The 24,831-nt window shown below is 52.4% G+C and overlaps 1 protein-coding gene across 3 annotated transcripts; it reads left to right on the top strand.

Moving 5' to 3' along the window:
• The first annotated feature begins 633 nt into the window (after positions 1-633).
• On the top strand, positions 634-23,626 carry PKN1 (protein kinase N1). 3 transcript variants are annotated; one of them, XM_043976151.1, is made up of 23 exons: positions 634-1,252; positions 9,450-9,595; positions 11,385-11,706; positions 12,342-12,478; positions 13,661-13,793; positions 14,132-14,277; positions 14,514-14,724; positions 15,597-15,788; positions 15,909-16,018; positions 16,159-16,302; positions 16,585-16,660; positions 16,742-16,880; positions 17,677-17,782; positions 18,054-18,133; positions 18,212-18,287; positions 18,389-18,480; positions 18,589-18,765; positions 19,282-19,344; positions 19,522-19,598; positions 19,717-19,859; positions 20,411-20,518; positions 20,783-20,863; positions 21,885-23,626. In XM_043976151.1, exons 2-23 carry the CDS (start codon positions 9,557-9,559, stop codon positions 22,086-22,088), a joined length of 2,856 nt encoding a protein of 951 aa, XP_043832086.1. In that variant the 5' UTR covers positions 634-1,252; positions 9,450-9,556; the 3' UTR covers positions 22,089-23,626. The 3 variants fall into 3 exon arrangements, with proteins under 3 accessions (XP_043832086.1, XP_043832085.1, XP_043832088.1); XM_043976150.1 differs by lacking the exon at positions 9,450-9,595 and adding an exon at positions 3,846-3,931; XM_043976153.1 differs by lacking the exon at positions 9,450-9,595 and having other exon boundaries at positions 637-1,252.
• Positions 23,627-24,831: the final 1,205 nt, after the last annotated feature.

Here is a 24,831-nt window from a genome sequence, read left to right as displayed (position 1 = left end):
CTCCCTCCGGGCGCGCGGAGAGGGAAGCTCTGTGCTCCAACCTCCCCTCCCCCGTCCCGGGGGCCTTTGCAGCTCCGGGCTCATTGCCCAGCCTAGGCCTGGAGCTGGCAGGTCCTTAGGGGCTGTTCCCAGCTGGCCCCAGGCTGCCCCCAGTGATATCCCAGGGGAAAGGAGTAACAGTGGCAAGGTCAAGGACAGATCTCTGAGAGGCTAAAAGACACGGTCAAGATGATCTAGTCCAACTCCCTCATTGTAGGAAACTAAGGCAGGAGAGGTTCCATTTATAAGCGGCAGTTGTAGGTATTTGAACCCGTCTTCAAACTCCAAGTCCAATGCCCATCCCATTACGCCCAGCCAAAAGGAAGAAAGGGCAGCGCTGGGACTCCGATCACCCTCGGAAGACTCGCTTCTCCGAGGGGCAGACGGGTTTGCATGCTCGGGAGGCTGGGGGTGCGAGGCTGGTCCACAGATGCTGCAGAGAGTTGTGGGGAAAAAACACATCATTCGAGGTGGGGCTGGGGTGGGAGGGTATATATAGTTCAAATTTGTAAAGAACCCCGGAGTTCCTGCTTCCCCCATCCTCAGATAGCCAGGAGTTGCTAACGCCCACTCCCCCACCCAGCGCAGGCTCTGTCCCTCCCCTCAGCTCCCACTCCGGCAGCCAGCGAGGCCAGAGAGCAGCCCCAGGCCCCACGCGCTCCACCCCACTCCCAGCTCGGCCCCGACTCCCCTCCTCCCTTTCCCCCAGTCACGTGACCATCCCGGCTACATCTCGGACTGGAGAGCCGGACTCAGGGGCTGTCTGGGGTTGGGGGGCGGTGACTGTAGCGAGCGTGGCGCGCGCGCGCGCGGCCCGAACGAACAGCATGGAACGCGCCCGGGAGGGCTCTCCTAGCTCCTACCCTCCTTCTCCTCCTCCTCCTCCTCCTCCTCCTCTTCCTCCTCCTCGCGCCTAGAACCTTGGAGTTGGGGAAGCTCCCCTCGGGGGAGGAGGAAAGGAGGGAGGAGAAAGTGCGCGAGACCCGGACCACCCCCTCCACCCTAGGGATAGGGGCGGGGCAGTGCCCCGAGCCTAGTGCATGCGGCGGGCTGGGGCATCCTGGAGGAGCCTCGGTGTCCGGCCCTCGCGCCGTGAGTGACCCTGCCGCGCGCGTGCGGGAGGGAGGAGGAGGAAGAGAAGGAAGCAGCCGCAGCAGCAGAACGCGGAGCCGGGCGCGGAAGGAGCCGAGAGATGGCCAGCGACGCGCTTCAGGTACAGGTCTGTGGGTGGCAAGGCGGCACCTGCCCCAGGCCTCTACTTCCAGCCGGCCCCCCGCACCCCGACCCTGCAGCCTGGGTGGGGAGACATCCTCCTTCTTACCACGATCCTCTATCCTTTCACGAGGGAAGGGGCCTCTGTATTTGTGGCACCTCTTATCTCTCCAACCTCCCCCGTACCCCCCAAAATAGAAACCACACCTGGGACACCCGTGTACACCTAAGATTCTTCCCATGCAAACCACCCACTCCTCGGCCACAGTGAAGTTTCCTGTGTCTGATTTAGCCCTCCTCCCCCCTTGTCGGGTCTCCAAAGTCAGTCCTGCGAGTCCTTCCGGCTCCGAGATCCTATGACTGATTCTTGGGGCCTGGGGCCTTCTTTCTGGCCCAGTGAGGGGGCTAGAATGGGGAAGGCGATTGCCCATCCCTGCCCCAGCTCAGAGGGCTGATCTCCTTCTGGTCCAGCGAAGAAATCATCCCCTCTCCACCTCACTATTTTCCCCCAGGCTGGGGACCTTGGAGAGCAGCCCCTAGCTCAGACCACAAGTTGAGAGGGCCAGGAGATTCTCTGGACCCCAAGTCCTCCTGAGTTCAGTGGTAGCTATATTTTCTTGGGGTGGGCGTCGAGAGGAAAGCTATGTTAATCTGATTCTGGGGACTGTATTTCTTAGCCCTATAGGCTGTCGACACCTCCCTCCATTATTTGTTGTATGTCCTGTGCTTGCCTTCCCTCGCCCGTCCCCCTCCCCCGCCCCCTCCCCCAGGAACTGAGGCAGCCTTCCCCATGGCCCCGCCTCCCCAGCAGGTGCAGCTCCACCTGTCAGCCCTGCCTCCTTCCTCCCCATCTGCCGGGAGTGCCAGATCCAATGATCATAGGATTTGGAGCTGGCAGGCAGCTTAGCGATAATCTAGTTCAACCTCATTTTACAGAGGGGGAAACTGAGGCCCAGAGAGAAGGAATTTGCCCAAGTTTGAACAGGTAGCAAGTAGAGGAGTCAAGATTCACAAACCCAGATCTTCAGCTTCAAATGCTGTTTTCTTTCTATTATCCCACACTGCCTAATTCAAACCCTAATTCCTCCAGGAATCCCTCCCAGACTTCCCCAGCCTGGTAATAATTTTTCATATTTGAACTGGAGTGTAGTGGGCAGTGGCTTACTAACTCGAGGCTCTGTGGGTGGCTATTGGCCTCCACCCTAGAGTTCAAAGAGAGGAAAGGGAAGGGACAGAGAAAGTCCCATAGGTACCTTTCCCAGTGTACTACGCTAAGCCCTGAGCTGTGCCAGAACATCAGGATCTGCTTCTCACCTCACCTTGGCCCCCACCTCCAAGAGTCTCAAACCTCGAGGCTGGGAATTAATGTTATTGGCACCTGTTGATAGATGCCTTTTTTGACCTGAGATAAGTGCTCTCAGAAAACAATCCAGGAAACCACATCTTCCATCTTGTCCAAGATACAGTTGGGCGATGGATTGTTTATAATCATAACTCCCAATTCTATTACTGGTATATGACTGGCACAAGTGCCTTTCTTCACAATGACCCTGTGACGGGAAACTCAGAGAATCGAGGTGACTTTCCCTATGGTCACACAGCTTGTACTTCAAACCCTATATCTCTCTGAGTCCAGCACTTCCTTCATCAAATCATACTGCACCCCCCTTCTGAAACCTAGAATCTGGATACCCAGAGTCATTCAGGTCACCTCCTGTGCCCTCCTCCACAATCACTGTCCTGACTACATATTCCCATCCTTGAGTCCTGAGTTGCAGAGACAATATGGTGTGGTGGAAAAGAGGTGGAGTCATGGAAATTCAAGTCAGAGGCCCAGTAATTTTAGGTGATTTGAGTTTACCCTGAAAATTTTGGAATGGAATTATAAATAGTTATTTCAGCGAGCACCGGCAATTTGTTTCCTGGATTTGGTCATTATTCCGCCACAGATTATTAAACCATTAAAAAAAGCTTAATTCATATCTAGCTTCAATGGAGCATAAATGCATTTTAAGAAACTTTAATAGAAATGCATTATAGGAAACTACCTTATTTAGATGTCAGAAGGTTTTTCTGAACATAGCAACTCTTAAAAAATTCACACCATTAAAAAACGAGTTACTGGGTTCTGCTGTGGACTCTCTGAGTAACCTTAGACAAATCCCTCCTCTCTGGGCCTCAGTTTTCCCATGTATAAAGCAAGTGAGATAGCATCTTTCAGCTCTGACATTCTATGAGTCTACAACTAACCATCAGGTAACCCTCCTTTCTAACATCATAAACTGAGGGCCCAGTCAAGTCTAAAAATGACTGTGTGCTCCTGTCTCCTGGTCTCCTAGTCTCCTGCCCCAGACCCACTGAGTTTCACAGTCCCAGAGCCAAAGGTGGAAATAGGTGTAATGTTTTCAATCACTATCTTCCCTCTCCCCCTCTCCCCAAAACTAACTCCCCTGCCTGTCCAGCTGTCGCTTTGTAACTGGGTTTTCATCTCCTTCTGCAACCTTCCTGTTCCTCTATCCTCTATCCCTTCTGTGTCTCTCCCTCCCTGGTGGCATTCCCTCCCCCTCCCATCTCTGTCCTTCCCCACTACCAAGTCTGGAGGGAGCACCCCTCGGCCAAGCTGATGGCAGGGCCCCTGTGTGGAGGAGCCAGCCGCGTCTGGTGCTGCCGATCGCACAAGGTTAGACACCAACCCACTGTTGATAATGTGGGCAGGGGACTGGGGGAGGGGGGAACATAGAGGTGTCTGGGAGAAGGAACATGCTGGGGAGGGGGCATGTAAATTACCTCCTGCTCCTCCTTTCCCCTTTCCAACAGAGCAGGGAGATATAAGCCTGGAGAAGGAGCAAACCATTGGGGGAGGATCACTAGATGCCCGGATCCCCAGCATCATAAGAGGAAAGGAGATGACTAATTTTCTCTGTGCCTGTTTCCCCATCCTGGAACACCTTCCCCCAGGAATCTAGTAGTCCTGTCTGTGATCAGTCTTCCTGGGTCCTGAGGAGGACCTGAAAGGAAGAGTTGACCCTGCTGTACACAGAAATATACCCTCTCACAGTGACAAATACTAGGGACACCGCCCCCCACCCCCCCACCCCCGGGTCATAGCTGGCTGTCAGGAAAGGGTAAGGGGTAACCTCAGTTCCCTGACAAATTTGGCGAAACTTCAATGCTTTGTTCAATTTAGGCCCTCTGATCCCCAAGTTAAAGTGAGCATGGTTTCCTCATCTGTAAACAAGGGTGACATCTGTGTTCTGCCTCAGTTTCCCACCCTGAATATAGTAGTTTTAAAAATTAAAAAGATCGGGGGCAGCTAGATGGTGCAGTGGTTAAAGCACTGGCCCTGGATTCAGGAGTACCTGAGTTCAAATCTGGCCTCAGACACTTGACACTTACTAGCTGTGTGACCCTGGGCAAGTCACTTAACCCCCATTGCCCTGCAAAAAAAAAAAAAAAAAGAATTAAAAAGATCCCTGCCTCTTCTAGCTTCAAGGCTGTGATTGCAGATTAGATTTGGGACCGTTGTTAAGCCTTTCTCCTTCCCGTATTTCTTCTGAGAGGAGACCCTGGGACAGTCCCAGGGTCAGTCTCCAAAACAGAAAGGCTAGTGCCTGGATCTAAATCCCTACCCAGAGGCAAAGTCCTGACCCCCAAGGAAGACTCTAAGAGACGCTAAGATACAGGGGGCAAGTACATGAGGAAGCACGGTTCTAGCCCAAGTTTCGTCCCTAGCTTTCTGTGTGACCTCATGTAAATCACTTAACCTCCACTGACCTAATTTTGCCCATCTTTAAATAAGGGAATTGAATTACACAGTCTCGGATCAGCTCCGATGATAATAATAATATCAGCTTATATTTATGTAACATTCATGGATGGCAAAGTGCTTTCTCAATGTCAAAATTGATATAAATGTGTTATTGTTACAAAGTGCTTAACATACATTATCTCAAATAATCCACCCAAGTCTTGTTATCTCCGTTTTACAAAGGAGGAAACTGAACCTGAGAGTCTGTGGCTTAACAGTATTTCATATTCCTGTGGCACTTTATGGCCTCCTCCTCCTGACAGACAGGAGACAGCTTGCAATCATGGAGAGAGCCCTGGGATGTGACATCAGAGGGTTCAGATCCCAGCTCTCCCACCAATGGGACGCCTCTCTCTGGGCCTCAGTTTCCTCCTCAGAAAATGAAGGGACTCACTAAAAAAAAAAAAAAAAAGGACCTGGGAACACTTACTAGCTGTGTGACCCTGGGCAAGTCACTTAACCCCAATTGCCTCACTAAAAAAAAAAAAAAAAGAAAATAAAGGGATTGAACTAGATGATTTCTAAGAGCCCTACTCCCCTATGAGATCAGTTAGTAGAGGTTTTAATGCCCTCATTTTACAGCAGAGGAAACTGAGGCTGAGAGGGGCTAGCTAAATGATTTGCCCGTGGCAGGAAGCGGTAAAAGTAGGACGGGGGACTGGGGTAAGGAAGGAGAGAATCTGCACTCAGTCCATCTGTCCCAGAACAGATGGTAGAGGGCGGCTTCTCAATTCCCTCTATCCCTCCATCAACTGTTCACCCCCCCACCCCTTATGATGGGGCCAGGGCATCTGGGGGAAGCTGCAGGTTCCCCTGTTTTTTCTTCCCCGAAGTCCTCATTCTAGGATAAGAACAAAGGATGCCTGGAGCTTCACCCCATGTCAGACTTCGGGAAGTGTGTGGGCTGGAGAAGGGAGCCTGGAGTCAGGACGCCTGGGTCCACAATGGGGGAAGGTGGGGCCTAGAGCTGTTTATTCAGGATGCTTAGGTCCTTGGGGGAGGAAGGAGCCCCTCCTCCCCATGACTCACCCCCCCCCCAGGGGCCAAGGGGTTAATTAACTGTCAAGGCCCTTGAGGGGAGGAGGAGATGCACAGGCATATCTGTGTGGCCTGCTGCCCTATCCTCCCCAGCTCAATACTTTTTCCTTCCTTCCCTCCCCATTTACTGGCCCTGAGTGGCCTCCCCAACCCCCCACGTTGCCTGTCCTGTCCCTCTGTCTGTCTATCTGTCTCCATGCTAACACAGTCTGTCTGTTTGTCCATACCGTATCCGGGTTAAGGATGTCCGGTCTCTGTTCAGGAAGCCTCGGAACCATTCAAAATGCCAGACATCACTGAGGGTGGGGATTCACTGGGGGTGGGGATGCCTGGGTCCTGGGTTGGTATGTAAGCTGTAGTAGGAGGATTCGGGGCTGGGGCTGCCTGGGACCTGGGGACCCTGTTACAGGAAGTGGTGATTCCTAGAGGTGGAACTAGCTGGCCCAGCTTGGCTCCCTGCTAGCTAGGTGACATGGGGCTAGTCTGGTAGCCCTTGCCCATTTTTATGTCAGTCTTGGCAGTCTGGTGAGGCCTAGGGAGAATATTGTTTTAAATGCATGAAATAAAATGCATATGATTATAAAGAAAACCAATTATATTGAAATACAATAATAAAAAAATATATTTTAAAACCCAACAGTTTGTGGACCCCAGGTTAAGAACCCAGGGCTTGTCACGATCTCTAAGGCTCTTTCTAGCTTTAAGTCATATAAATCCCATGACTCCTGAAGTCAGCCACAATTTTCAGCCTGGAGGAAGGGGAAAGTTTCCCCCTGACCTTAGGTGACCCTGGGGCAGCTGCAGGCCTAGGCCTCAAGGCCCTAAAGACAGAGCATCCCAGTCAGGGTGTGAGTAGGGAGTCCAGAGTAGGAATTGGGGCAGGCCCAGTGGCCTCTCTCCGCCCCACATTCCTGGGTGACTGAGGTCACCAGGTTCCAGCCCTGCTGCTTATGCAGCTGAGTTCAGCTGGCCAGAGAAATGAGGATTGGAGGAGTCTAATCAGTGACAAGAGACAGCCAGAACTCCATGCCCCCTCCCCATTCCTGGCCTTTCTGGGGGGGGGCCTCTCTGCCTCCCCCTGGAGTGGCAGGGTAATGAAAAGAACACTAAACATAGAACAAAGAAGACATGGGCTCAGATCTTGGCTCTGTTGCTTACTATGACCTTGGGCAACTTACTTCTCCCTGTAGGTCTCAGTTTCCTCATCTATAAAATGAGAAGGTAAAGGAGATCATTTTTAAGGTCCCCTCCAGCTTCCGTTTCTTCCTTCTTTCTCATGATCCTACCAGTGAGGGAGGAAGAAAAATTGTTCTTCTCTACTAATGAAGCTGGCTGGGTTGGGAGCCTGGACTCTTGGGTCCCAAGATTGTCAGGACTTAAAACGGCTGGGCTCCGAGAAGGCCCTATCGCCTAGAATTTGCTCTTTTTCTAGGCAGAGCTTCAGAGAGATAGGTTGTGTGCTGGGGAGACTACAAGAAGAATCTGGAGTTTGAGGTCTGAATCCTATTCTACTTATTACCTGTGTGACCTTGGGCAAGTCACCTCTCTGGCCCTCAGTATCCTCATCTGTAAAATCAGAGTGTTGGACTAAATGGCCTGTGAGGCCCCTTCCCTCTGTAGATCTGTGATCCTAAAACCCAAGTGCAATTCTTGAATTGGGGAATAGCGCTGAGACTGCTCATTTAGGCATAGGCCTCAGTGCCTGGGATGTTAAGGAGCAGGCTTAGAACAATGGAGAGCGGATGAGGGGTAGAGTGTGGGGTGCTGGGAAGGAGAGGGAACCTTCTGCTCAGGCTGGGGTGGTGGTGGCCTGAATAGGTCCTTTGTGGGGCCTGGCCCAGCTGGCCCCAGCCCTGGGGGGATTGGGTGACGGGCAGCTGGGAGAGGAAGGAGGTCACATTGCAGGCTAGGAGGTGTGGCTCCTGGGCTCCATGTTGGGTGGAGGAAGGAAAGGGTCCTTACCACAATGGAGACAACCACTTTCTCCTCCCTTCACCTCCCCCCACCAATTCTGCCCTTCTCTGGAAGGTGACCTAAACTTGGAATCACCCCATTAGATATGGGGTTCAGGGGAACCCAACCTCCAGCCCTAGGATTCACAGAGCAAGACCAATTCTAGAGTGGTCTTGTAAGAGAAAGAAGACTAGTTTTGGAATCAGAAAGGACTGATTTGACTCCTACTACTTTAGTCTCTTACTAGTTGTGTTTGGAAAAGTCACTGACTTCTCAGGAACAGAATGAAGAAGATTGGGTTTTGATGATCTATAAGGTGGTTTTTAGCTCTGGATCCCATGTTCTCTCCTGATCCAGCTCATCACAAGGGCAGCAGGAAGTGGGCTCCAGCCTGGGAGGAAACAGGAAGTCTGTTCTGAGAGACTTGGAAGGACAGGCCTTAGGTATGGGGGTGGGGAGATGGGAATTCCGGGAAAAAGGGAGCAAGGCCTGTTAAAAAGTTGTGTTATAGGGGGCAGCTAGGTGCTTTAGGTGGCGAAGCACCAGCCCTGGAGTCAGGAGGACGTGAGTTCAAATCCGGCCTCAGACACTTGACACTTACTAGCTGTGTGACTCTGGGCAAGTCACTTAACCTTCATTGTCCTGCCAAAAAAAAAAAAGTCCTAGAAATTAAAGAGAAGAAACCAATATAAAACCAGCACATAGCCTATAGTTCCCTGGCTGCAGGTGAGGGAAGAAATTTAAGTCTTCCCAGTGCCATGCAAATGATAATGGTTAAGAGTCCATTTTCCTATAAAAAACTAATACTGATGCTGTTAAGTAATTTCCATTACTTTAAAACACTTTCAATGATGCAAAAAAGTTGTGTTATAACAAAAAGAGCATTGGTTTTAGAGTAAAAAAGAGATGACTCGAATTATTTCCTCCTCTTACTAGGTATATTTGGATATCCTATAACTAATCTGTACCTCAGTTTACCCTTCTGTAAAAGAAAGAGATTGGACTAGAGGATTTCTAGTCCGTTCCACCTCTAAATCACATGAGCCATCAATCCCACAGGCCAAGATTGGTCTCTTTGTGCCTTTATAGGGACTTTGGGCCATGTGGCCTAATGTGGAAACGTGCAGTAGATGAAAAGGCCCACCAGGAGGCACCCTCACACACACGCTACCCCAGCCCTCCTTGATGACCCAAGTCATCCCTAGAGCAGGAGGAAGTGGGGGTGACCCTCACCCTTTCACTTTGACCCTCACCCTTTCACTTATCCTTCCTTTTAGGGGACCCCATATGTTCCAGCTGGAATCTAGCAGGCTAGTCCCCTCTGTGTCTAGGAGAGGGGATTACTCCTCTTCACCCAGTGTTCCCTTGAATCTCTGGTCCCCTTTCCCCCCTCCCCCAGGGGGACCCACATAGAGAGGCCTGGGACAGGCAGGAAAGAGGAAGTAGCAGATAACAGAGCTCTGGGCCCAGCCAGGAAGAGAGGGCGGAGCTACCCAAGGACCCAGGATGGCGGAAGCTGAGCCCCCCTCGGACCTGGAGCTAGAGGTGGGGGACTGGGCCACGGTTGGGGGGAACTTTGGGGTTTGGACTCGTAAGCACTGGGGATAGGGTCTATCCTTCCACCTTCTTCAGCTGTCTGTCTCCTCCCCCACTTCACTCCCTCCCCAGCTACTGTCAACACAGGAAGGCCCGAGCCAATGACATATCTTCTTTCTGGTACAACCAGGGTAAGGGGTCTAACTGGACAGTCCAGGAGGAGCTGATGTGGGATACAGAGCCACCGGCTACCTGGGGTCCCCACTAAGACGACTGAAGAATTTTCTTGGTCAGGGTTCCAAGTGACTTAAGGATCAGTCACAACAAGGATTCTGGGTGACCCTGGGACACTCCTGGTCAGGAATTTGGATTTATTGAAATCACTTCCCCACCAAAATTCTGGCTCATCGAGGGTCATTCCCTCTAGCACTTTGGGTGACACTATCACTTGAGTCAGGATTACTAAGGATCCTGACACATCTTTTCTGTCAGAACCCCTGTTACATACAGCTTTCACCCTAGGCCTGATTCTGACTTAAGGCTTCTCTGAGCTCAGGGGAAAAATATGTTCTAGGATGTTGGCAGGGGGAGAGGGAAGAAGGCAGCCCTCTGCCCTTAATTAGAAAAAGAAATATTTTAGGTCAAAGATATTTGAGCTATATGGATTCCCAAGAATTGATCAAACCAGGGGTGGGTCCTTGGGCCTCTGCCCCACAATCCTTCTGTAGTACTCCATCCAAGAAGTCTATACCTAGCACCTAGTGTGTTTATGATCAGCACTTTGCAGGGCTATGTTGGCTGGGAGGCTGAGACTGGGCTCTACCCACTGTCTGGCAAAGGAGCTCAGACTCCTTATCCCCTGCCTGCCCCTCTTGAAAACTGTGAGCTAGTATAGAGATGAGGTTCCATTTAAAAGGGTCCTAGGTCTCCAGAGAATAAAGACATCTCTATGGGCTGGGGTAGCCAGTGATAGCTTTCTGGAGGCCATGGGATTTCACATCCAAGGATGGAGAGAAATAGAGGGGTTTGCATCTGCTAAGGTAGGAAAGAGTCTGGCCTATTCTGGTTTAGGAGAAGGGGAATTTGGGGGAGCTTTACAGTGTGACCCTGGGCAAGTCACTTCCTCTCTATGGGACTCAGTTTCCCCCATGTAAAATGAAAGAAGGTTGGGCAAGATGATTTCTGAGGTCCCTTCTATTAAATCTTTAGGTCTGTGAAGGTGGGAACACATTTTCAGGAGCTTTCAAATGCTAGCCTAGCATTTAGAAGTGGAAGGTCATCTGGTCCAACCCCCTCATTTTGAGAGGGACTGGGACAGATTGAAACAGGCATGAAAAGGTAGCATGAGGGCAGCTAGGTGGCGCAGTGGATAAAGCACCAGCCTTGGATTCGGGAGGACCTGAGTTCAAATCCAGCCCCAGACACTTGACACTTACTAGCTGTGTGACCCTGGGCAAGTCACTTAACCCTCACTGTCCTGCAAAAAAAAAAAGGGGCAGCATGAATTGTTGGAGGTTACATACTAGCAGAACTGGGATTCAGGCTCAGGACGTCTGATTCAAACCCCTTTCCACTGCCTCTGTTTCCTCAAATGAAGAGATCTAATGGGGTGTTCCCTAAGCTGTCTCTTCCATCTCTAAGTCTTGTGATGCCATGAAGTGGGGCTTGCTTTCATGTCAGGTTGAGGAGGCTGATCATGGTCCCCCAAATGGGGTGTTTCCCCCTCTTACCCCCAGCTCTCCTAATGCCAGGTCCCTAGAGTGCTGAGCTATAGCCTTTCCCTCTATCCCCCTCACAGAGTGATCCCGGCAGTTGGTCGGTGCTGGAGCAGCTAGGCCTGGCAGGAGCAGACCTGGCAGCCCCAGGGGTCCAGCAGCGCCTGGAGCTGGAGGTGGAACGGCTGCGGCGAGAGATCCGAAAGGAGCTGAAGCTGAAGGAGGGGGCAGAAAACCTGCGGCGGGCAACCACAGACCTCGGCCGAAGCCTGGGGCCGGTGGAGCTGCTGCTTAGGGGTTCCACACGACGCCTGGACCAGCTGCACAGCCAGCTGCAAGAGCTCCATGGCCTTGTGGTGCTGCATGAGCCCAGTCAGGCCCAGCCCCAGCTCGGCCAGGCCCAGGGTGAGCCAGCAGAGACACTGGGCCCTGGGGAAGGGGGGGAGCTGCTGGGGATGGGGAGAGGGCCCAGGTTCAGGGGCAATGTGGATGCCAGGGGCTCCAAGGAGAAAAGAAGGACTCTACTCCTGATGCTCCAAGACCACAGTAGGGATTCCTCCACAACATCTCAGGGTGGTTCCAAAGTGTGGGAGGCCCGGGTCCACTCCTCATCTCTTGAAGCTGGGGGTAATAAGAAGCCTAGCTCCGGTCTCCAAACTCCATCTCCACCAGAGATATCATGGGGGGATGCAGAAGGGTCAGGATTCTAGGCCTCCAACCTCCCAGCCCCCAACTTGTCTTTCTGGCTTAGGGTGGAAACCACACCAGCGGCTCCCCTTACCTCAGCTCCCCATGAAATATTCAGACTGCAGCCAGGCAGGGCAGAAGCAAAGCAGCCGGCCACTCTGGACCGGGAGGTGGGACACTAAGCTCCCTAGTTTAGCTACTGTTTTTCAGGGAGAGAGAGTTCTCTAGCATTCCAGGAAGAGAGAGGGAAGCTTGGACTACTGTCCCAGGCCCAATCAGTCCAACCCTGGGAACTCCTGGTTGGGCCCTTGGGTAGAAGTGACTCTGACCTGCCCTCTCTCTGTGCCTCCTAGATGGCCCCCAGTCCCCCAACTGCACGGCCACCAGTCTGAGCCTGGTGGCTGGCTTGGAGAAGCAGCTGACCATCGAACTCAAGGTCAAACAAGGGGCAGAAAACATGATCCACACCTACAGCAATGGCAGCACCAAGGTGAGCTCAGAGCTGAGGCCTGGGCCTGGGGGAGGCCGGGGATGGGGAGACACTTCCCCAAGCTACTCTGCTAGGAGCTGGGGGGACAGGAAAGGAAGGATTAGGGGAAACTTAGCTTGGCCAAGACTTGGCTAATGCATCTGTGTTGTAGGGATAGAAACCCTAGACTCAGGCAGAGGACCTGAGGTAGAGCCCTACACCTACAGTTCACTAGCACTGTAACCTTGGGCAAATAAGTCCCCTTCCCCTTCTGGGCCTCCATTTCCTGTCTTTGAGATGATGATGTCATACCTTTTGGCTCTACAATTCCATGATTCTAAATTGGAGGCATCTAGAGCTCTGGGGAAGAGTGATGGCAGCCCAGATCAACCCATTGGCCATTCCCTATCCTCCCTCCCTTCATCTCCAAGATTCTGGGGTTTAGATTTGGAAAGGACTTTACAGAACATCTAATTCAAGTCATTTTACAACAGAAGAAACTGAGGCCCAAAGAAGGGAAATAATTTGCATAAGTTAGTAATAGAGATTTTAGCAGAACTGGGATTCCATCTGGGTCAGGGCTCTCTCCACTGCCTTCTGAGGTTAGGTCTGGCGGGGGGCACCCCAGGGGGAACACCCAGGGCAGAGGGAAAGGGAGGGGCAGCTTGAATTCCATCTTTTCCCTGGTCCTCCTTCATTTGCAAAATGACAAGTCCCTTCCAATTGGGATGCTCCAGGAAGGACTTGTATAGGAGAGAAGCATGAACTTTGCTAGAAGTCCCTTCTCTGCTTCTGAATTGTAATGTGACCTTCCCCTTGGCTGGGTCTCATTTGCCTCATCTGTAAATGAGGAGGTTAGGTTAGACAAACCCCAAGGTCTCTTCCAGTTCTGACTTTCTATGAGTCTATAAGGACATACATGAACAGAGATAATAAGCTTGCAAACTTTGGTGAACCTTGTCCTTCAAAACATAGACAGGGCCCACATCCAAGTCCATCAGCCCTGGGAGACACCCATGCAGAGGCACACACACATATCCTTCATATGCCAATACAAGAACATAGGTATCACATGATCCTGCAGGCACACATACTCTATCACCCCCCTCCCCCCATTCTCTACGTGTGTGTGGAGGGGGGGGGGTGCACGGTTTGGTGATTTCTCCCTCCCCTTTACCTATTTATTACGTCGCTCTCTTCCAGGACCGGAAGCTGCTGCTCACCGCCCAGCAGATGCTGCAGGACAGTAAGACCAAAATTGATATCATTCGCATGCAGATTCGAAGGGCCTTACAAGCCGGGCAGCTGGAGAACCAGGGCTCGGAAGAGTCCCATGGTGAGCCCCTGCACTGGGAACGTGCCCCTCACCCCCACCCCCACCCCCACGCCTGGCACAGGCTCCTTCCCCAGCCAGGAACGAGTGGGAGGGGTGGAGGTAGGGGGGTAGAGACAGACCGACACGGAGACAGACAGACAGACAGAGCCAAAGCTTTGGGAGGGAGGGAGGAGGGAAGGGCTGGCGGACGGCGGGAGGGAGTGTGTCCGATTGTGCTGGAGCCCCAGTGTAAGTCTGCAGCTAGGTGTGCACTGTGTGTGTGGCCTGGAATATCGTCGCCGCTGGTGGGATGGGGGACACCTCTTTTCACACGCACGCTAACTCCTCGGTGGCCACAGGGGGCCCGGACCTGGGGGCAGTGGAGCTGCGCATCGAGGAGTTGAGGCACCACTTCCGAGTGGAGCACGCCGTGGCCGAGGGGGCTAAGAACGTGTTGCGCCTGCTCAGTGCTGCCAAGGCCCCGGACCGCAAGGCTATCTCCGAGGTACCTGGCGAACCGACCTGGGAAGGAGACGCCATTGGAGGGCTCAAGGCAGAGGGGCGGGCCCGTGGGGGCGGGCCCTGGAGTGGGCGGGGTCCTTAAAGGGTGGCGGAACACTAGAAGGGGAGGGCTGGGAAGCAGAGGACCCGGGTCTGAGGATCCCTTCCTCTTCTGCCCCTCCGCTCCCCTCTGCTCCTCCTAATGCTCTGCCCCTCCCCGCTTACCCCACCCTACTTCAGGCCCAGGCCAAGCTGACAGAGTCCACCCAGAAGCTGGCGCTGCTTCGGGCAGCCTTGGAACTCCGCCTTGGGGAGCTGCCCGCCGAGCACCCCAAGGGGCGACTGCTGCTGGAGGAGCTGGCCATGGCTTCATCCTCCGCCTTCAGCGCCCGCCTTGGTCCCTTCCCCGCCACTCACTACAGCACGCTCTGCAAACCCTCGCCCCTCACAGGTGCGCCCTCCTGTACTGTGCGCCCCTCACAGTTGCGCCCAGCCTGCACCATCTGACCAAACACCAGAGCGTTGGGCGTCCAAGCCCAGGCCCAGGGCTCCCAGGATCCAGCCCAAACCTTGCCTCTTGATTCCCATCTTCAAGCATAGTAGCCCCCCCCCCCCTACACACACTTTCTGCTACAATGATGTCCAAACCTTGATTTCACTTCCCCTAGATGGCAAAGACTTCCTGACTGCATTGTTCAAACACCGATCCTACAAGACCTGTCTAGTGGCCAGACTGGATTTGGGTTCCCCACCCCACAAAGTCTTATCCAAACTCTGGCCCTGGGCTTGGAATCCCCACTGCTCAATCCCAGAGATTGGCTCCTAGCCTCCCAACCCATTTCTGAAACTCTATCCCTTGAAGACCCCTATAGAACCTGAACTCCAACACCTCTCCATCAGTCTGGTGCATCCCCCAAATCTCTCCCTGACCCTCTCCCCAAATAGTTATTCCAACTTCCTTCCCTCATTTCCTTAGGACAAGGAGGTCTGGCCCCTAGTTATACTTCAGCCCCATAAACTCCACAAAGCCCTCCTCAACTCTCCAAGCTCCACCCTTCACATTCCCTGGGATCTTGCTGAAAGTCCCATGCTCCCTTAAGACCCTTATCCAGGTCCTTCCTCTAAGTGTCTGAAGCCAATACTTTCTATTCTGGCTACTTTGCCCCTTGATTCCCCTGGGAATACAGTGCCTGGCCCCAAGATGTTCTTCAGGACCCCTGCATTCCAGACCCCTGCATCATCCCCACTCCAGGATCTAGGCCCTAGCTGCAGGTCATAAGCCTTACCCTTTTTGGTGCCTTACTGATCTGCTTCTCCCCACAGGGACTCTGTCAGTACGTGTGCTGGGCTGTAGTGGGCTTCCTGAGACTGTGCCTTGGAATTCTCCATCAACTTCAGGGAACTCAGGCACCCCTGAAGGCCGTACCCCTTTTCTGGGCCGCCCAGCCAGGGGCCTCTATAGCAGAAGTGGCAGCCTCAGTGGCAGGGGCAGCATCAAGACTGAGGAGCCAACCAGTTGAGTATCCCTCGGATATACTGAGGAGAAGGATAATATTGGGACTGAGTATTCATCAGTAGATGTTGGAGGAGATTTGTGGGGAAAAGGAACTGACTGACACCATGACCTCTTCACAGATGAGGTCAGTGCCGTGCTCAAGGTAGACAACACAGTGGTGGGCCAGACACCATGGAAGCCATGTGGCCTGAATGCTTGGGACCAGAGCTTCACCCTGGAGCTGGAAAGGGTAGGTGTTTGGCAGAAAAGGGTCTGGGAGGGACATGTAGGGGCCCCACAACTCGAGAGTGGTGCTCTCACTGTGGTGGAGGGAAGGCCATGGAAACACAAGGACCAAGGACAGTTCCCCTCTGATCTGTCCCCTCCCAGGCCCGAGAGCTTGAACTATCTGTATTCTGGAGGGACCAGCGTGGCCTGTGTGCCCTTAAATTCCTGAAGCTTGAGGATTTTCTGGACAACCAGAGACATCAGGTGCAATTGGAATTGGAGCCTCAAGGCTGTCTTCTGGCAGAGGTATGGCCCTGCACCCCTGTACCTCCCAGGGACCCCAGATCCCTATGCCTCTCCTTTCCTGAATGCCCAAACTTCCTAGGAATGTCCATTATCAGAAGTATGTCCTCCCACATGCCTAGTGCCACCATCCTTCCCCACAATTGCTCACTGCTGGAGGTTCAGCCCTCAGCCTCCAAACCTCCTGCTGGGATCCTGCTCTCTGAAGCACCATCCTCCCCAGTGCTCCACCCATGGTCTTGGACTCAGAGCTCAGGATTTGGAGGTATCTCCCTTCCCTCCCAGGTCATCTTCCACAACCCCGTGATCGAGCGGATCCCACGGCTCCAGAGGCAAAAGAAGGTGTTCTCCAAGCAGCAGGGTGAGTGAGGTGGCTTGGGCAAGGAGAGAGGGCAAGAATCAGGCCTTGGGTGCATGACCCTTTCTTCCTATTGATGCTCAGGCAAGGCTTTCCTTCGAGCCCGGCAAATGAACATTGACATTGCCACGTGGGTGCGGCTCCTTAGGCGGCTCCTTCCCAGTGCCAATTCCACAGGCACTTTCAGCCCTGGGGCCACCACAGCTGAAAGCCGAACCTCAGGGTAAGAACCCCTTTGCCCAACTCGTTTCCCTTCCCCAATCTCTGATCACACTAGAATCTTCTAGTATGAAACCATCATTACTTGAGCACACAGAGTAAGAAACTTTGGTGCCCCTTCCTCAAACCCTTAGCATAGGCTAAGGACACTGGGGCCCGGGATCACCCTCCCCCAAAGCCCAGGCTCATAGGATGTGGGACTTTTAACTCATATCCTTTTCTGAGACCCTTTCTGCCCCACTGCATATGGGATTCCCTACTCTCACATTCTCTCCAAGCATTGGGAACTGAGCTCAGGCATCCATTTCGACTCCTCTCCCTCACCCCTTAAGAAAGCAAGTATTTATTAAGCACCTACTGTGTGCCAGGCTCTGAGGATACAAAGACAAAAGCAAATTTGTTCCTGCCCTCCAAGAGCTTACATTCTTACTAGGGCAGATAAACATGGATGTGCATGTGCAGGTATATTCAAAATAGATACAAGGTAATTTTTTGATGGGGAGGGGAGCACGAATAGGTGAATGGATCTTGTAGAAAGTAGAACTTGGGTCTAGTCTTGAAGGAAACTAGGGGTTCTAAGAGACAGAGGTGAGGAGGAAATGCATTCTAGGCACTACCAGTGCAAAGGCATGGAGGGGGGTGATGGAGCATTGTGTGTGAGGAAGTGCAAGAAGGTCTGGTGGGCTGGTCTGGAGAGTGCTAGGGAGAGGACCAGGAAGGTAAGTTGGGGCCACTGTTTGAAGAGTTTGACCCCATAGACACCCAGCCAACTTGTATGTCCTATTCCTGGTTCTCTGCAGGGACATTTCCATTGAGAAGCTCAACCTGGACTCTGATAGCTCCACCCAGAAAAGTCCCCTGGATCTCCTCTCCAGCCCCTCCAGCCTTTCCAGCCCCTCCTCCCTGGTGAGAGCCCCTGCTCACTAATGGGGGTGGGGAACCTTAGCTGACAACGGGCTCTTCCGGCTCCCTGCATTTAGAGACCGGGGGAGTTTTACTTTGGGTAGAGCAGAGGCTCATTCAAAGCGATACTGAGTCTGGGGCACCCCAAAACTAGAAGCCAGATTATGTGGGTTCTGCTTCTTGATCAGAATGGAGACCCTTTGGGAGAGGAGCATGGGGCAGGAGAAGGATTTGGGGTTGAGAGGTAGGATTTTTCTTTCTCTCCCCTGATCAGAGTCCCAGAAGCCAAGATCCACCACAGTCCCTGGAATCGATGCCTGAAGACAAAGAGACCTCCGGACCCACCCCATCCAGGTAACACTGCCCTCCCCGCACCCCACTCCCCCTTTCTATCCAAACGCCTGGAGCTCCAAGACCCTCTCTCCCCTCCAGCCCCCTGAGGACATCCCCACTGAGCCTGAACGACTTCAAATTCCTGGCGGTACTGGGCCGAGGCCACTTTGGGAAGGTGAGGTGGGAGGGGCTGGCACGGGAGCGGGCTGAACCCTGGGTCCTTTAGAGTGAGGAGACGAGGGGCCCTGAGTCATACCTGCGCGTGCCCGCCCGCAGGTGCTGCTATCGGAGTATCTGCCCAACGGGGAGCTCTTTGCCATCAAAGCCCTGAAGAAGGGAGACATAGTGGCCCGGGACGAGGTGGAGAGGTAAATTGCGGGGTGGGGGCGGGGCTGGAGGGGGCGAGGCAGGGACGGGGCCGGGGTGGGGGGGCGCAGGAACTTCTGAGTCCGAACTCTTCCCTGCCTCCTCCTCAGCCTGATGTGTGAGAAGCGGATTCTGGCCGCTGTGACGGGCGCCGGCCATCCCTTCTTGGTCAATCTGTTCGGCTGCTTCCAGACCCTCGAGCACGTGTGCTTTGTCATGGAATACGCGGCCGGCGGGGACCTCATGCTGCACATCCACAGCGACGTCTTTACGGAACCTCGAGCGGTGTAAGCCTCGCCCCAGGCCCCCCTCTCCCGCACCCCAACTCCTGCCCCATGCCTGTCACGCACGGCCAAGGGAGCTCCGAGCCCCCCATGTGCAGGGTGCGCATCATCCCGCTCCCGCGGGATGCCCTCCTGGCAGTCATGCCGATCCGCTGTTGTTCAGTCGATTAGTGGTGTCTGACTTTTCGTGACCCCGTTTGGGGTTTTCTTGGCAAAGATACTGGAGTGGTTTGCCACTTCCTTCTCCAACTTGACTTGCCCAGTCACACACACTAAGGTCAAATCTGAACTCAGGTCCACCCCTCTAGCCACGGCGCCCCCTAGCGGCCTCCTGATTCCCTGATCTTATATTCACACTTCTTGGTTCCCAAGGGCTTCTCCCATGGGCCAGGGTGTCTTCCACTTGTCCCCAGCCCCCGCCCCCTCGAGAACCTCCTTCCTTCTCTGGGAGACACCGTCTCCTAGCTCTCCTCGCCCCAGACAGGACTGTAGCCACCTCCTTTACCTTCCTCTCCTCAGCTTCTATTCTGCTTGTGTGGTGCTGGGGCTGCAGTTTTTGCATGACCACAAGATTGTCTACAGGTGAGTAGGGAAAGTCTGGGCAGATTTCTGTGGGTGTGCTCCTGTGCGTGGGTGGGAGGTGTGTGGAGGGGATTAGACCCTGGGGGGTGCAGGTGGGGGTGAGTAGGACTCGAGCCCATGGCCAAGGAGTCCCTGGGCTAGGGAGGAGATCCTAATTACTACCTCCAAACCCTCTAGGGACCTGAAATTGGACAACTTACTGCTAGACACCGAAGGCTACGTGAAGATCGCCGACTTTGGGCTCTGCAAGGAAGGTGAGGGCCAAGGCCAGGCTTAGGAGTGGACAGACCTGGTGGAGACAGGGTCAATACACCAAGACAGTGACTCTTTCTCTGATGCCTTCCCGACTCATCCTTTGCTGTCTGCTTGTAGGGATGGGCTTCGGTGACCGAACCAGCACATTCTGTGGGACCCCAGAGTTCTTGGCTCCCGAAGTGCTGACTGATACATCTTACACGAGGGCAGTGGACTGGTGGGGGCTGGGCGTCCTTCTCTATGAGATGCTTGTGGGGGAGGTGAGTACTGTGACCTCAGTTTGAGGTGCCGTTTCTTGGTGTCCTTGACACCAGTCCAATATTCCAATGGTGTGGAAATCATAGGCTAGTAGATTTTAGAGCTGTAAGGTAGCTCAGGGGTCAACCAGTCTCACTTCTGTATTTTACAGACAAGGAAACTGAGGCCCAGAGAAGTGAAGTTTGGGTCTTAGGGTAGCACAGCTAGTAATCTGAATCTAGGTCTTCTTGTCTTTGAGTCCAGTGGCCAGGCTACTCAGCCAAAAGAGGCTTCTCTCCCTGTCCCTGTTTTGGGAGACGAGACACAGGTAGTTGGGATCCCTTCCATGGAGGTGTTATTGAGGCCTCAAGCTAGAATGCTCAGAGAAGCTTCCTGAGGGAGTCGAGACTTGGCCTGAGACCTGACAGAGGGATGGCCTTTAGAGAAGGGCCAAGGAGGTGGGGAAGGCAAGTCAAGCTTGGCAATGGGAGACACAGGCCATTTGGGACGTGAATGTGATTGGGGAAGTGGGAGAATCAGCTCCCGTTCCATGCTCTTTTTCCTTCCTTCCTAGTCCCCATTCCCTGGAGATGATGAAGAGGAGGTGTTTGACAGCATTGTCAATGATGAGGTCCGCTACCCTCGCTTCCTCTCAACAGAAGCCATTGGCATCATGCGCAGGGTGAGGGCCTCTGGACGCAAACTCCCATGGCCCCTGGCACACCCTGACCCTGTTTCTTGACCCTGGAGGCCCAGTCCTACCCCCTGCCCATCACACACACCAGTGGGTGTTTTGGTCTCTTTATCTCCCCCAGTCAGGGCAAGTCTGGGGCTGGTGTTTGGAGGACTCTGAGCCCCAAAGAGAAGGAAGGATCTGGGATCCTAGCTTCATGAGGGTTAAGAGTGGGGAACAGGGAGGAAGGTTCTAACTCTGCCCTCTTCCTAGCTACTTCGACGGAACCCAGAGAGACGTCTGGGCTCTGGTGAGCGGGATGCTGAGGATGTGAAGAAGCAACCATTCTTCCGGGTAAGACCCCTGTGCCTCAGTTTCCTTCCAGACCCTCTAACTTCTCCACATCCTTATGTTTTGTGTTGTTCTCCTCTTCATTCAGTCTACTTCCCCCGTCCTCCTACATCTTGTCTTCTGTACCCACTCACCACATCTCTGTGATACTCTTCCCCAGTTTCCCCACAGACACTTGATTATGTTGGAGGGACAGTGTGGGGTTCAGCTTAAGGGACAAGTGACCATGGGAAAAATCAGTCCTAGGAACACTATAGTTTGTAGGTGCTGAAGAGGGATACTGGGGTCACTTTTGGGGGGACACTGGGGTAAAGTGGAAGATAATGATGGGGATGTAGGGATTGGGGTGAAAGAATCAGGTTAGGAGGACACTGGAGTGTCATGGGGAGCATTTGGGTTGGTGCTGGGAACCCTGGGTATCAATTTTTTTTTGTGGGGCAATGAGGGTTAAGTGACTTGCCCATGGTCACACAAATAGTAAGAGTCAAGTGTCTGAGGCCGGATTTGAACTCAGGTCCTCCTGAATCCAGGGCCGGTGCTTTATCCACTATACCGCCTACCCCCCACCCCCATCAGTTTTAGGAGACACTGATTAGAATTGGGTGGAGAAAGGATAGTTGGATAGTTTTAGGGAACATTGCTAGTGTGTTGTTGGGGACTAGGGATAAATTTTGGGTGGGGGGAGCTCTGCTGGTTTGAACCTGGGAACATTAGAGGAAGAAGGTGCTCAATGCTGGGAATATTGACTTAAGTCACATAATGGATAGAGCACTGGGCCTGTAGTCAGGAAAACCTGAGTTCAAATCCTCCCATCTCAGACACTAGTTGTGTGACCCTGGGCAAGTCATTTAACCTCTGTTTGCTTCAGTATCCTCAGATGTAAAATGAAGATGATAGCAGCACCTACCTCCCAGGGTCATTGTGAGGATCAAATAAGAGGATATTTATAAAGCACTTAGCGCAGTGCCTGGCACAAAGTCGATGTTATATAAATGTTTATTCCCTTCCTCGCATTCCTTTCCAGACCCTGGGCTGGGAGGCATTACTTGCCCGCCAGCTGCCACCACCTTTTGTTCCCGTGATCAAGGGCCGGACAGACATCAGTAACTTTGATGAGGAGTTCACTGGGGAGACCCCAGCTCTGACACCTCCCCGGGAGGCTCGACCCCTCTCCGCTGCCGAGCAAGAAGCATTCAGGGACTTTGACTACGTTTCTAAGGGCTGCTAGCGCTGCCTCTCCCCAAAGGACAATGAATGGACTGAACCCTTCTCTCCACACCATTCTCTGCAGTTTGTAGTTTTTAAAAGGCCTTTGGGGTTTGCCCCCATCAGAGTAGCCTCTGCCTCCTTCTTATGCGCCAGGGGTTGTGTGGGGATGGGGGATGTCAGTGCCTGGAGAAGTGAGGGGGAGGCCATGAAGGGAGCTACTTATTATCTGTGACCGTAGGCAAATAACAACTGCTTTGGGCTTCATTTTCCTTATTGGAGAGGCTTCGATGATCGACAAGGTCTCTTCTAGGCTGAAATTTATGCTCCTGTTATCTGATGACCTTGACAGGAATGGGGCCTTGAGTGCTCTAGTTTGGGCTTTGGTGGGAGAAGGAATGGGAGAGGAGTTTCTACCCAAGAAGGAGAAGGAACTGTGCAGGAGATTCGGAGGGCTGTGGGATTGCAAAGAAAGCCAGAGTTTGAGTTTGGAAGAAGCTGAGAAGATGAAGGAGCAGGAAGATTCAAGTTGAAGGAGGACCGGAGGAGAGATGGAGGGGACAGTAAGTGAAGGCGAGGAGGTGTGGCTCTCAAGCTGCTAACAGGAAAAGAAGCGATGGCCCCACTTTTGAAGACCCTCATTTGCAGTTTGCCACAAGAGTTCTCTGGCAAATCTATCAAGAAGGAAGAGAGATGCTGAAGACCTCACTTCTAGCAAGGTACGGAGAACAGGCAGAAATCTGCAATGACCTGCAGAGAGTGAGGGATTAGAGATACACGGTGTTTCTATGTCTGCCCCGGCCACGTGGGGTTAGCTGTTATCAGTGTTCAAAGTCCAGGCTGGCCTCCCTCCTAGAAGACAAGGTATCCCACCTAGACAGGCTAATGCCTCTCTGCTCTCCAGTTACCAGGGAGAATTGTGGTCCTTTAAAGAGTCAAATGAATGGTTTCAGGGGGGAAACAAAATAAGAGATCTGAAGATGCAGCTGGGAATCCTCACCTGTGTGGGGAGCTCAGAAGGAGGAAGAGAAGAAAGATTACTGAGCTCTGACACAAATAGAATGAAGCTAGTCCTCAAGAGGAAGGAGCTAGATTCTAAAAGCTGTTGCTTCCTCTCCCTTCAAGGAAAGATGATGTAGATTCACAGGTGAGAGAGAATCCAGGAAGGGTAAGAGGAAGAGGAGGTCAGGAGTGGGGGGTTGTGGATATCTCTGCAGAAGGGGTAATAAGGAAGCTCTTTGTCACCCTGATAATAACAAAAAAAATCTGCTGTCTTCATGGGGCATATTTCCAGGAAGTGACAGAGAACCTTCCAACACTTGTCAAGCTATATAACTGCTACTCACTTCTTATGATCCAAAGTGTTCACAAATGTTTCTGCCAGGAAGGCTCTCGAAAGCACTGCTGGATATTGGGAAGCCCTGGGTTAGAAATCAAAGTCACTGCTATTGCTTGAAGGGAAAGACTTCTGATTTGGAAAGTGAATAGCTGGTTGAAGAACATAGTATCTGAGAATGGGTTATGCATTTCTGGATCATAGAATAAAATATAAGAATGACATACCCCTGGTCAGAGACTAATTGTACTGTAGGCTGGTAAGAGTTTATTTGCCTGTTATTTCAATCATGTCTGACTCTGTGATCCACATTTGGTGTTTGCTTGGTAGAGATACTGGAATGGTTTGCCATTTCCTTTTCCAGCTAATTTTTATAGATGAGGAAACTGAGGCAAACAGGGTTAAGTGACTTACCCAGGGTCATACAGCTAGTAAGCATCTGAGGCCACATTTGAACTCAGGTCTTCCTGACTAAGTCTGGTGCTGCAGCTGCCCTTGTATTTGCCTAGAGAGTTGAAAATGAATGAATGAATGAACGAATGAATGAATGAATGAATGAATGAACAAATGAAGCATTTATTAAGCATCTAGCATGTGCAAAGCATTGTGCTATACCCTGGAAATACAAATCAAAAAGTAAGACAGTCGTTGGCCTCAAGGAGTTCACATTCTAATGGGGCAGACAATCCAGATGGAAGGTATTGGTTATAAGTCAGACGGAAAGTCTTGTGATCCTAAGGATACAGCTGCAAAGCAGATGTTAATGTCTCTTCTTGAATCTCATTTCCACTGATTATCGCATACCATGTTCTTATGTTAAACCAGTTAATTAATAGTGCTGAGGATTTCATGACAAGAACTCTCTTTTGGCGGGGTGGGGGTCATCAGAGGCTGTGGCTGTAGCACCCATAGGAATTCTTGCTCAACTCTGTCTCCACAGGGCTTGCTTCCCAGGATGATGGCTGTGGGCATCACACTGGGCTGCAAAGCATTACTGCTCCAAAGGCTCTTGGGTTCAGGTTCAGGTTGTCTCCATCAGAATCCAAGGGAATATGGAGACCAAGGTGGTAATGATGGTGGTGGTTTAACTTGCCTGGGACACGCAGCCTCCTGTCACTCCCTCAGGGTGCCTTGCTGCTTCAGCCAGGCAAATCTTGAAAGTGAAAAGTAAGTGGCAGAGGGGATATTGTTCATGTACACACACCATGCTTGAGAGCATGAAAGGTTGCTACCACATAGGGTGGGAGAATAGCAGTAGAGACACCCAGAAATTGACTGGAGGCAAAATGCAAAGGAGACAACATTAAAATACTTGGCTTCAAATGTCTCTAAACATAATTCATGAAGTTTGGGTTACAAGCAAGGGAAGCCAGATCTCTTAACTCTAGGAGGCCAATTTGAACTCAGAGGTGTCACTGACACTTGCTGG

The sequence above is a fragment of the Dromiciops gliroides genome, chromosome 1 (assembly GCF_019393635.1).
Source record: "Dromiciops gliroides isolate mDroGli1 chromosome 1, mDroGli1.pri, whole genome shotgun sequence".
Lineage (NCBI taxonomy): Eukaryota > Metazoa > Chordata > Mammalia > Microbiotheria > Microbiotheriidae > Dromiciops > Dromiciops gliroides.
The sequence above is the reverse complement of the archived record's forward strand: the minus strand, read 5'-3'. Positions and strand labels throughout refer to the sequence as shown.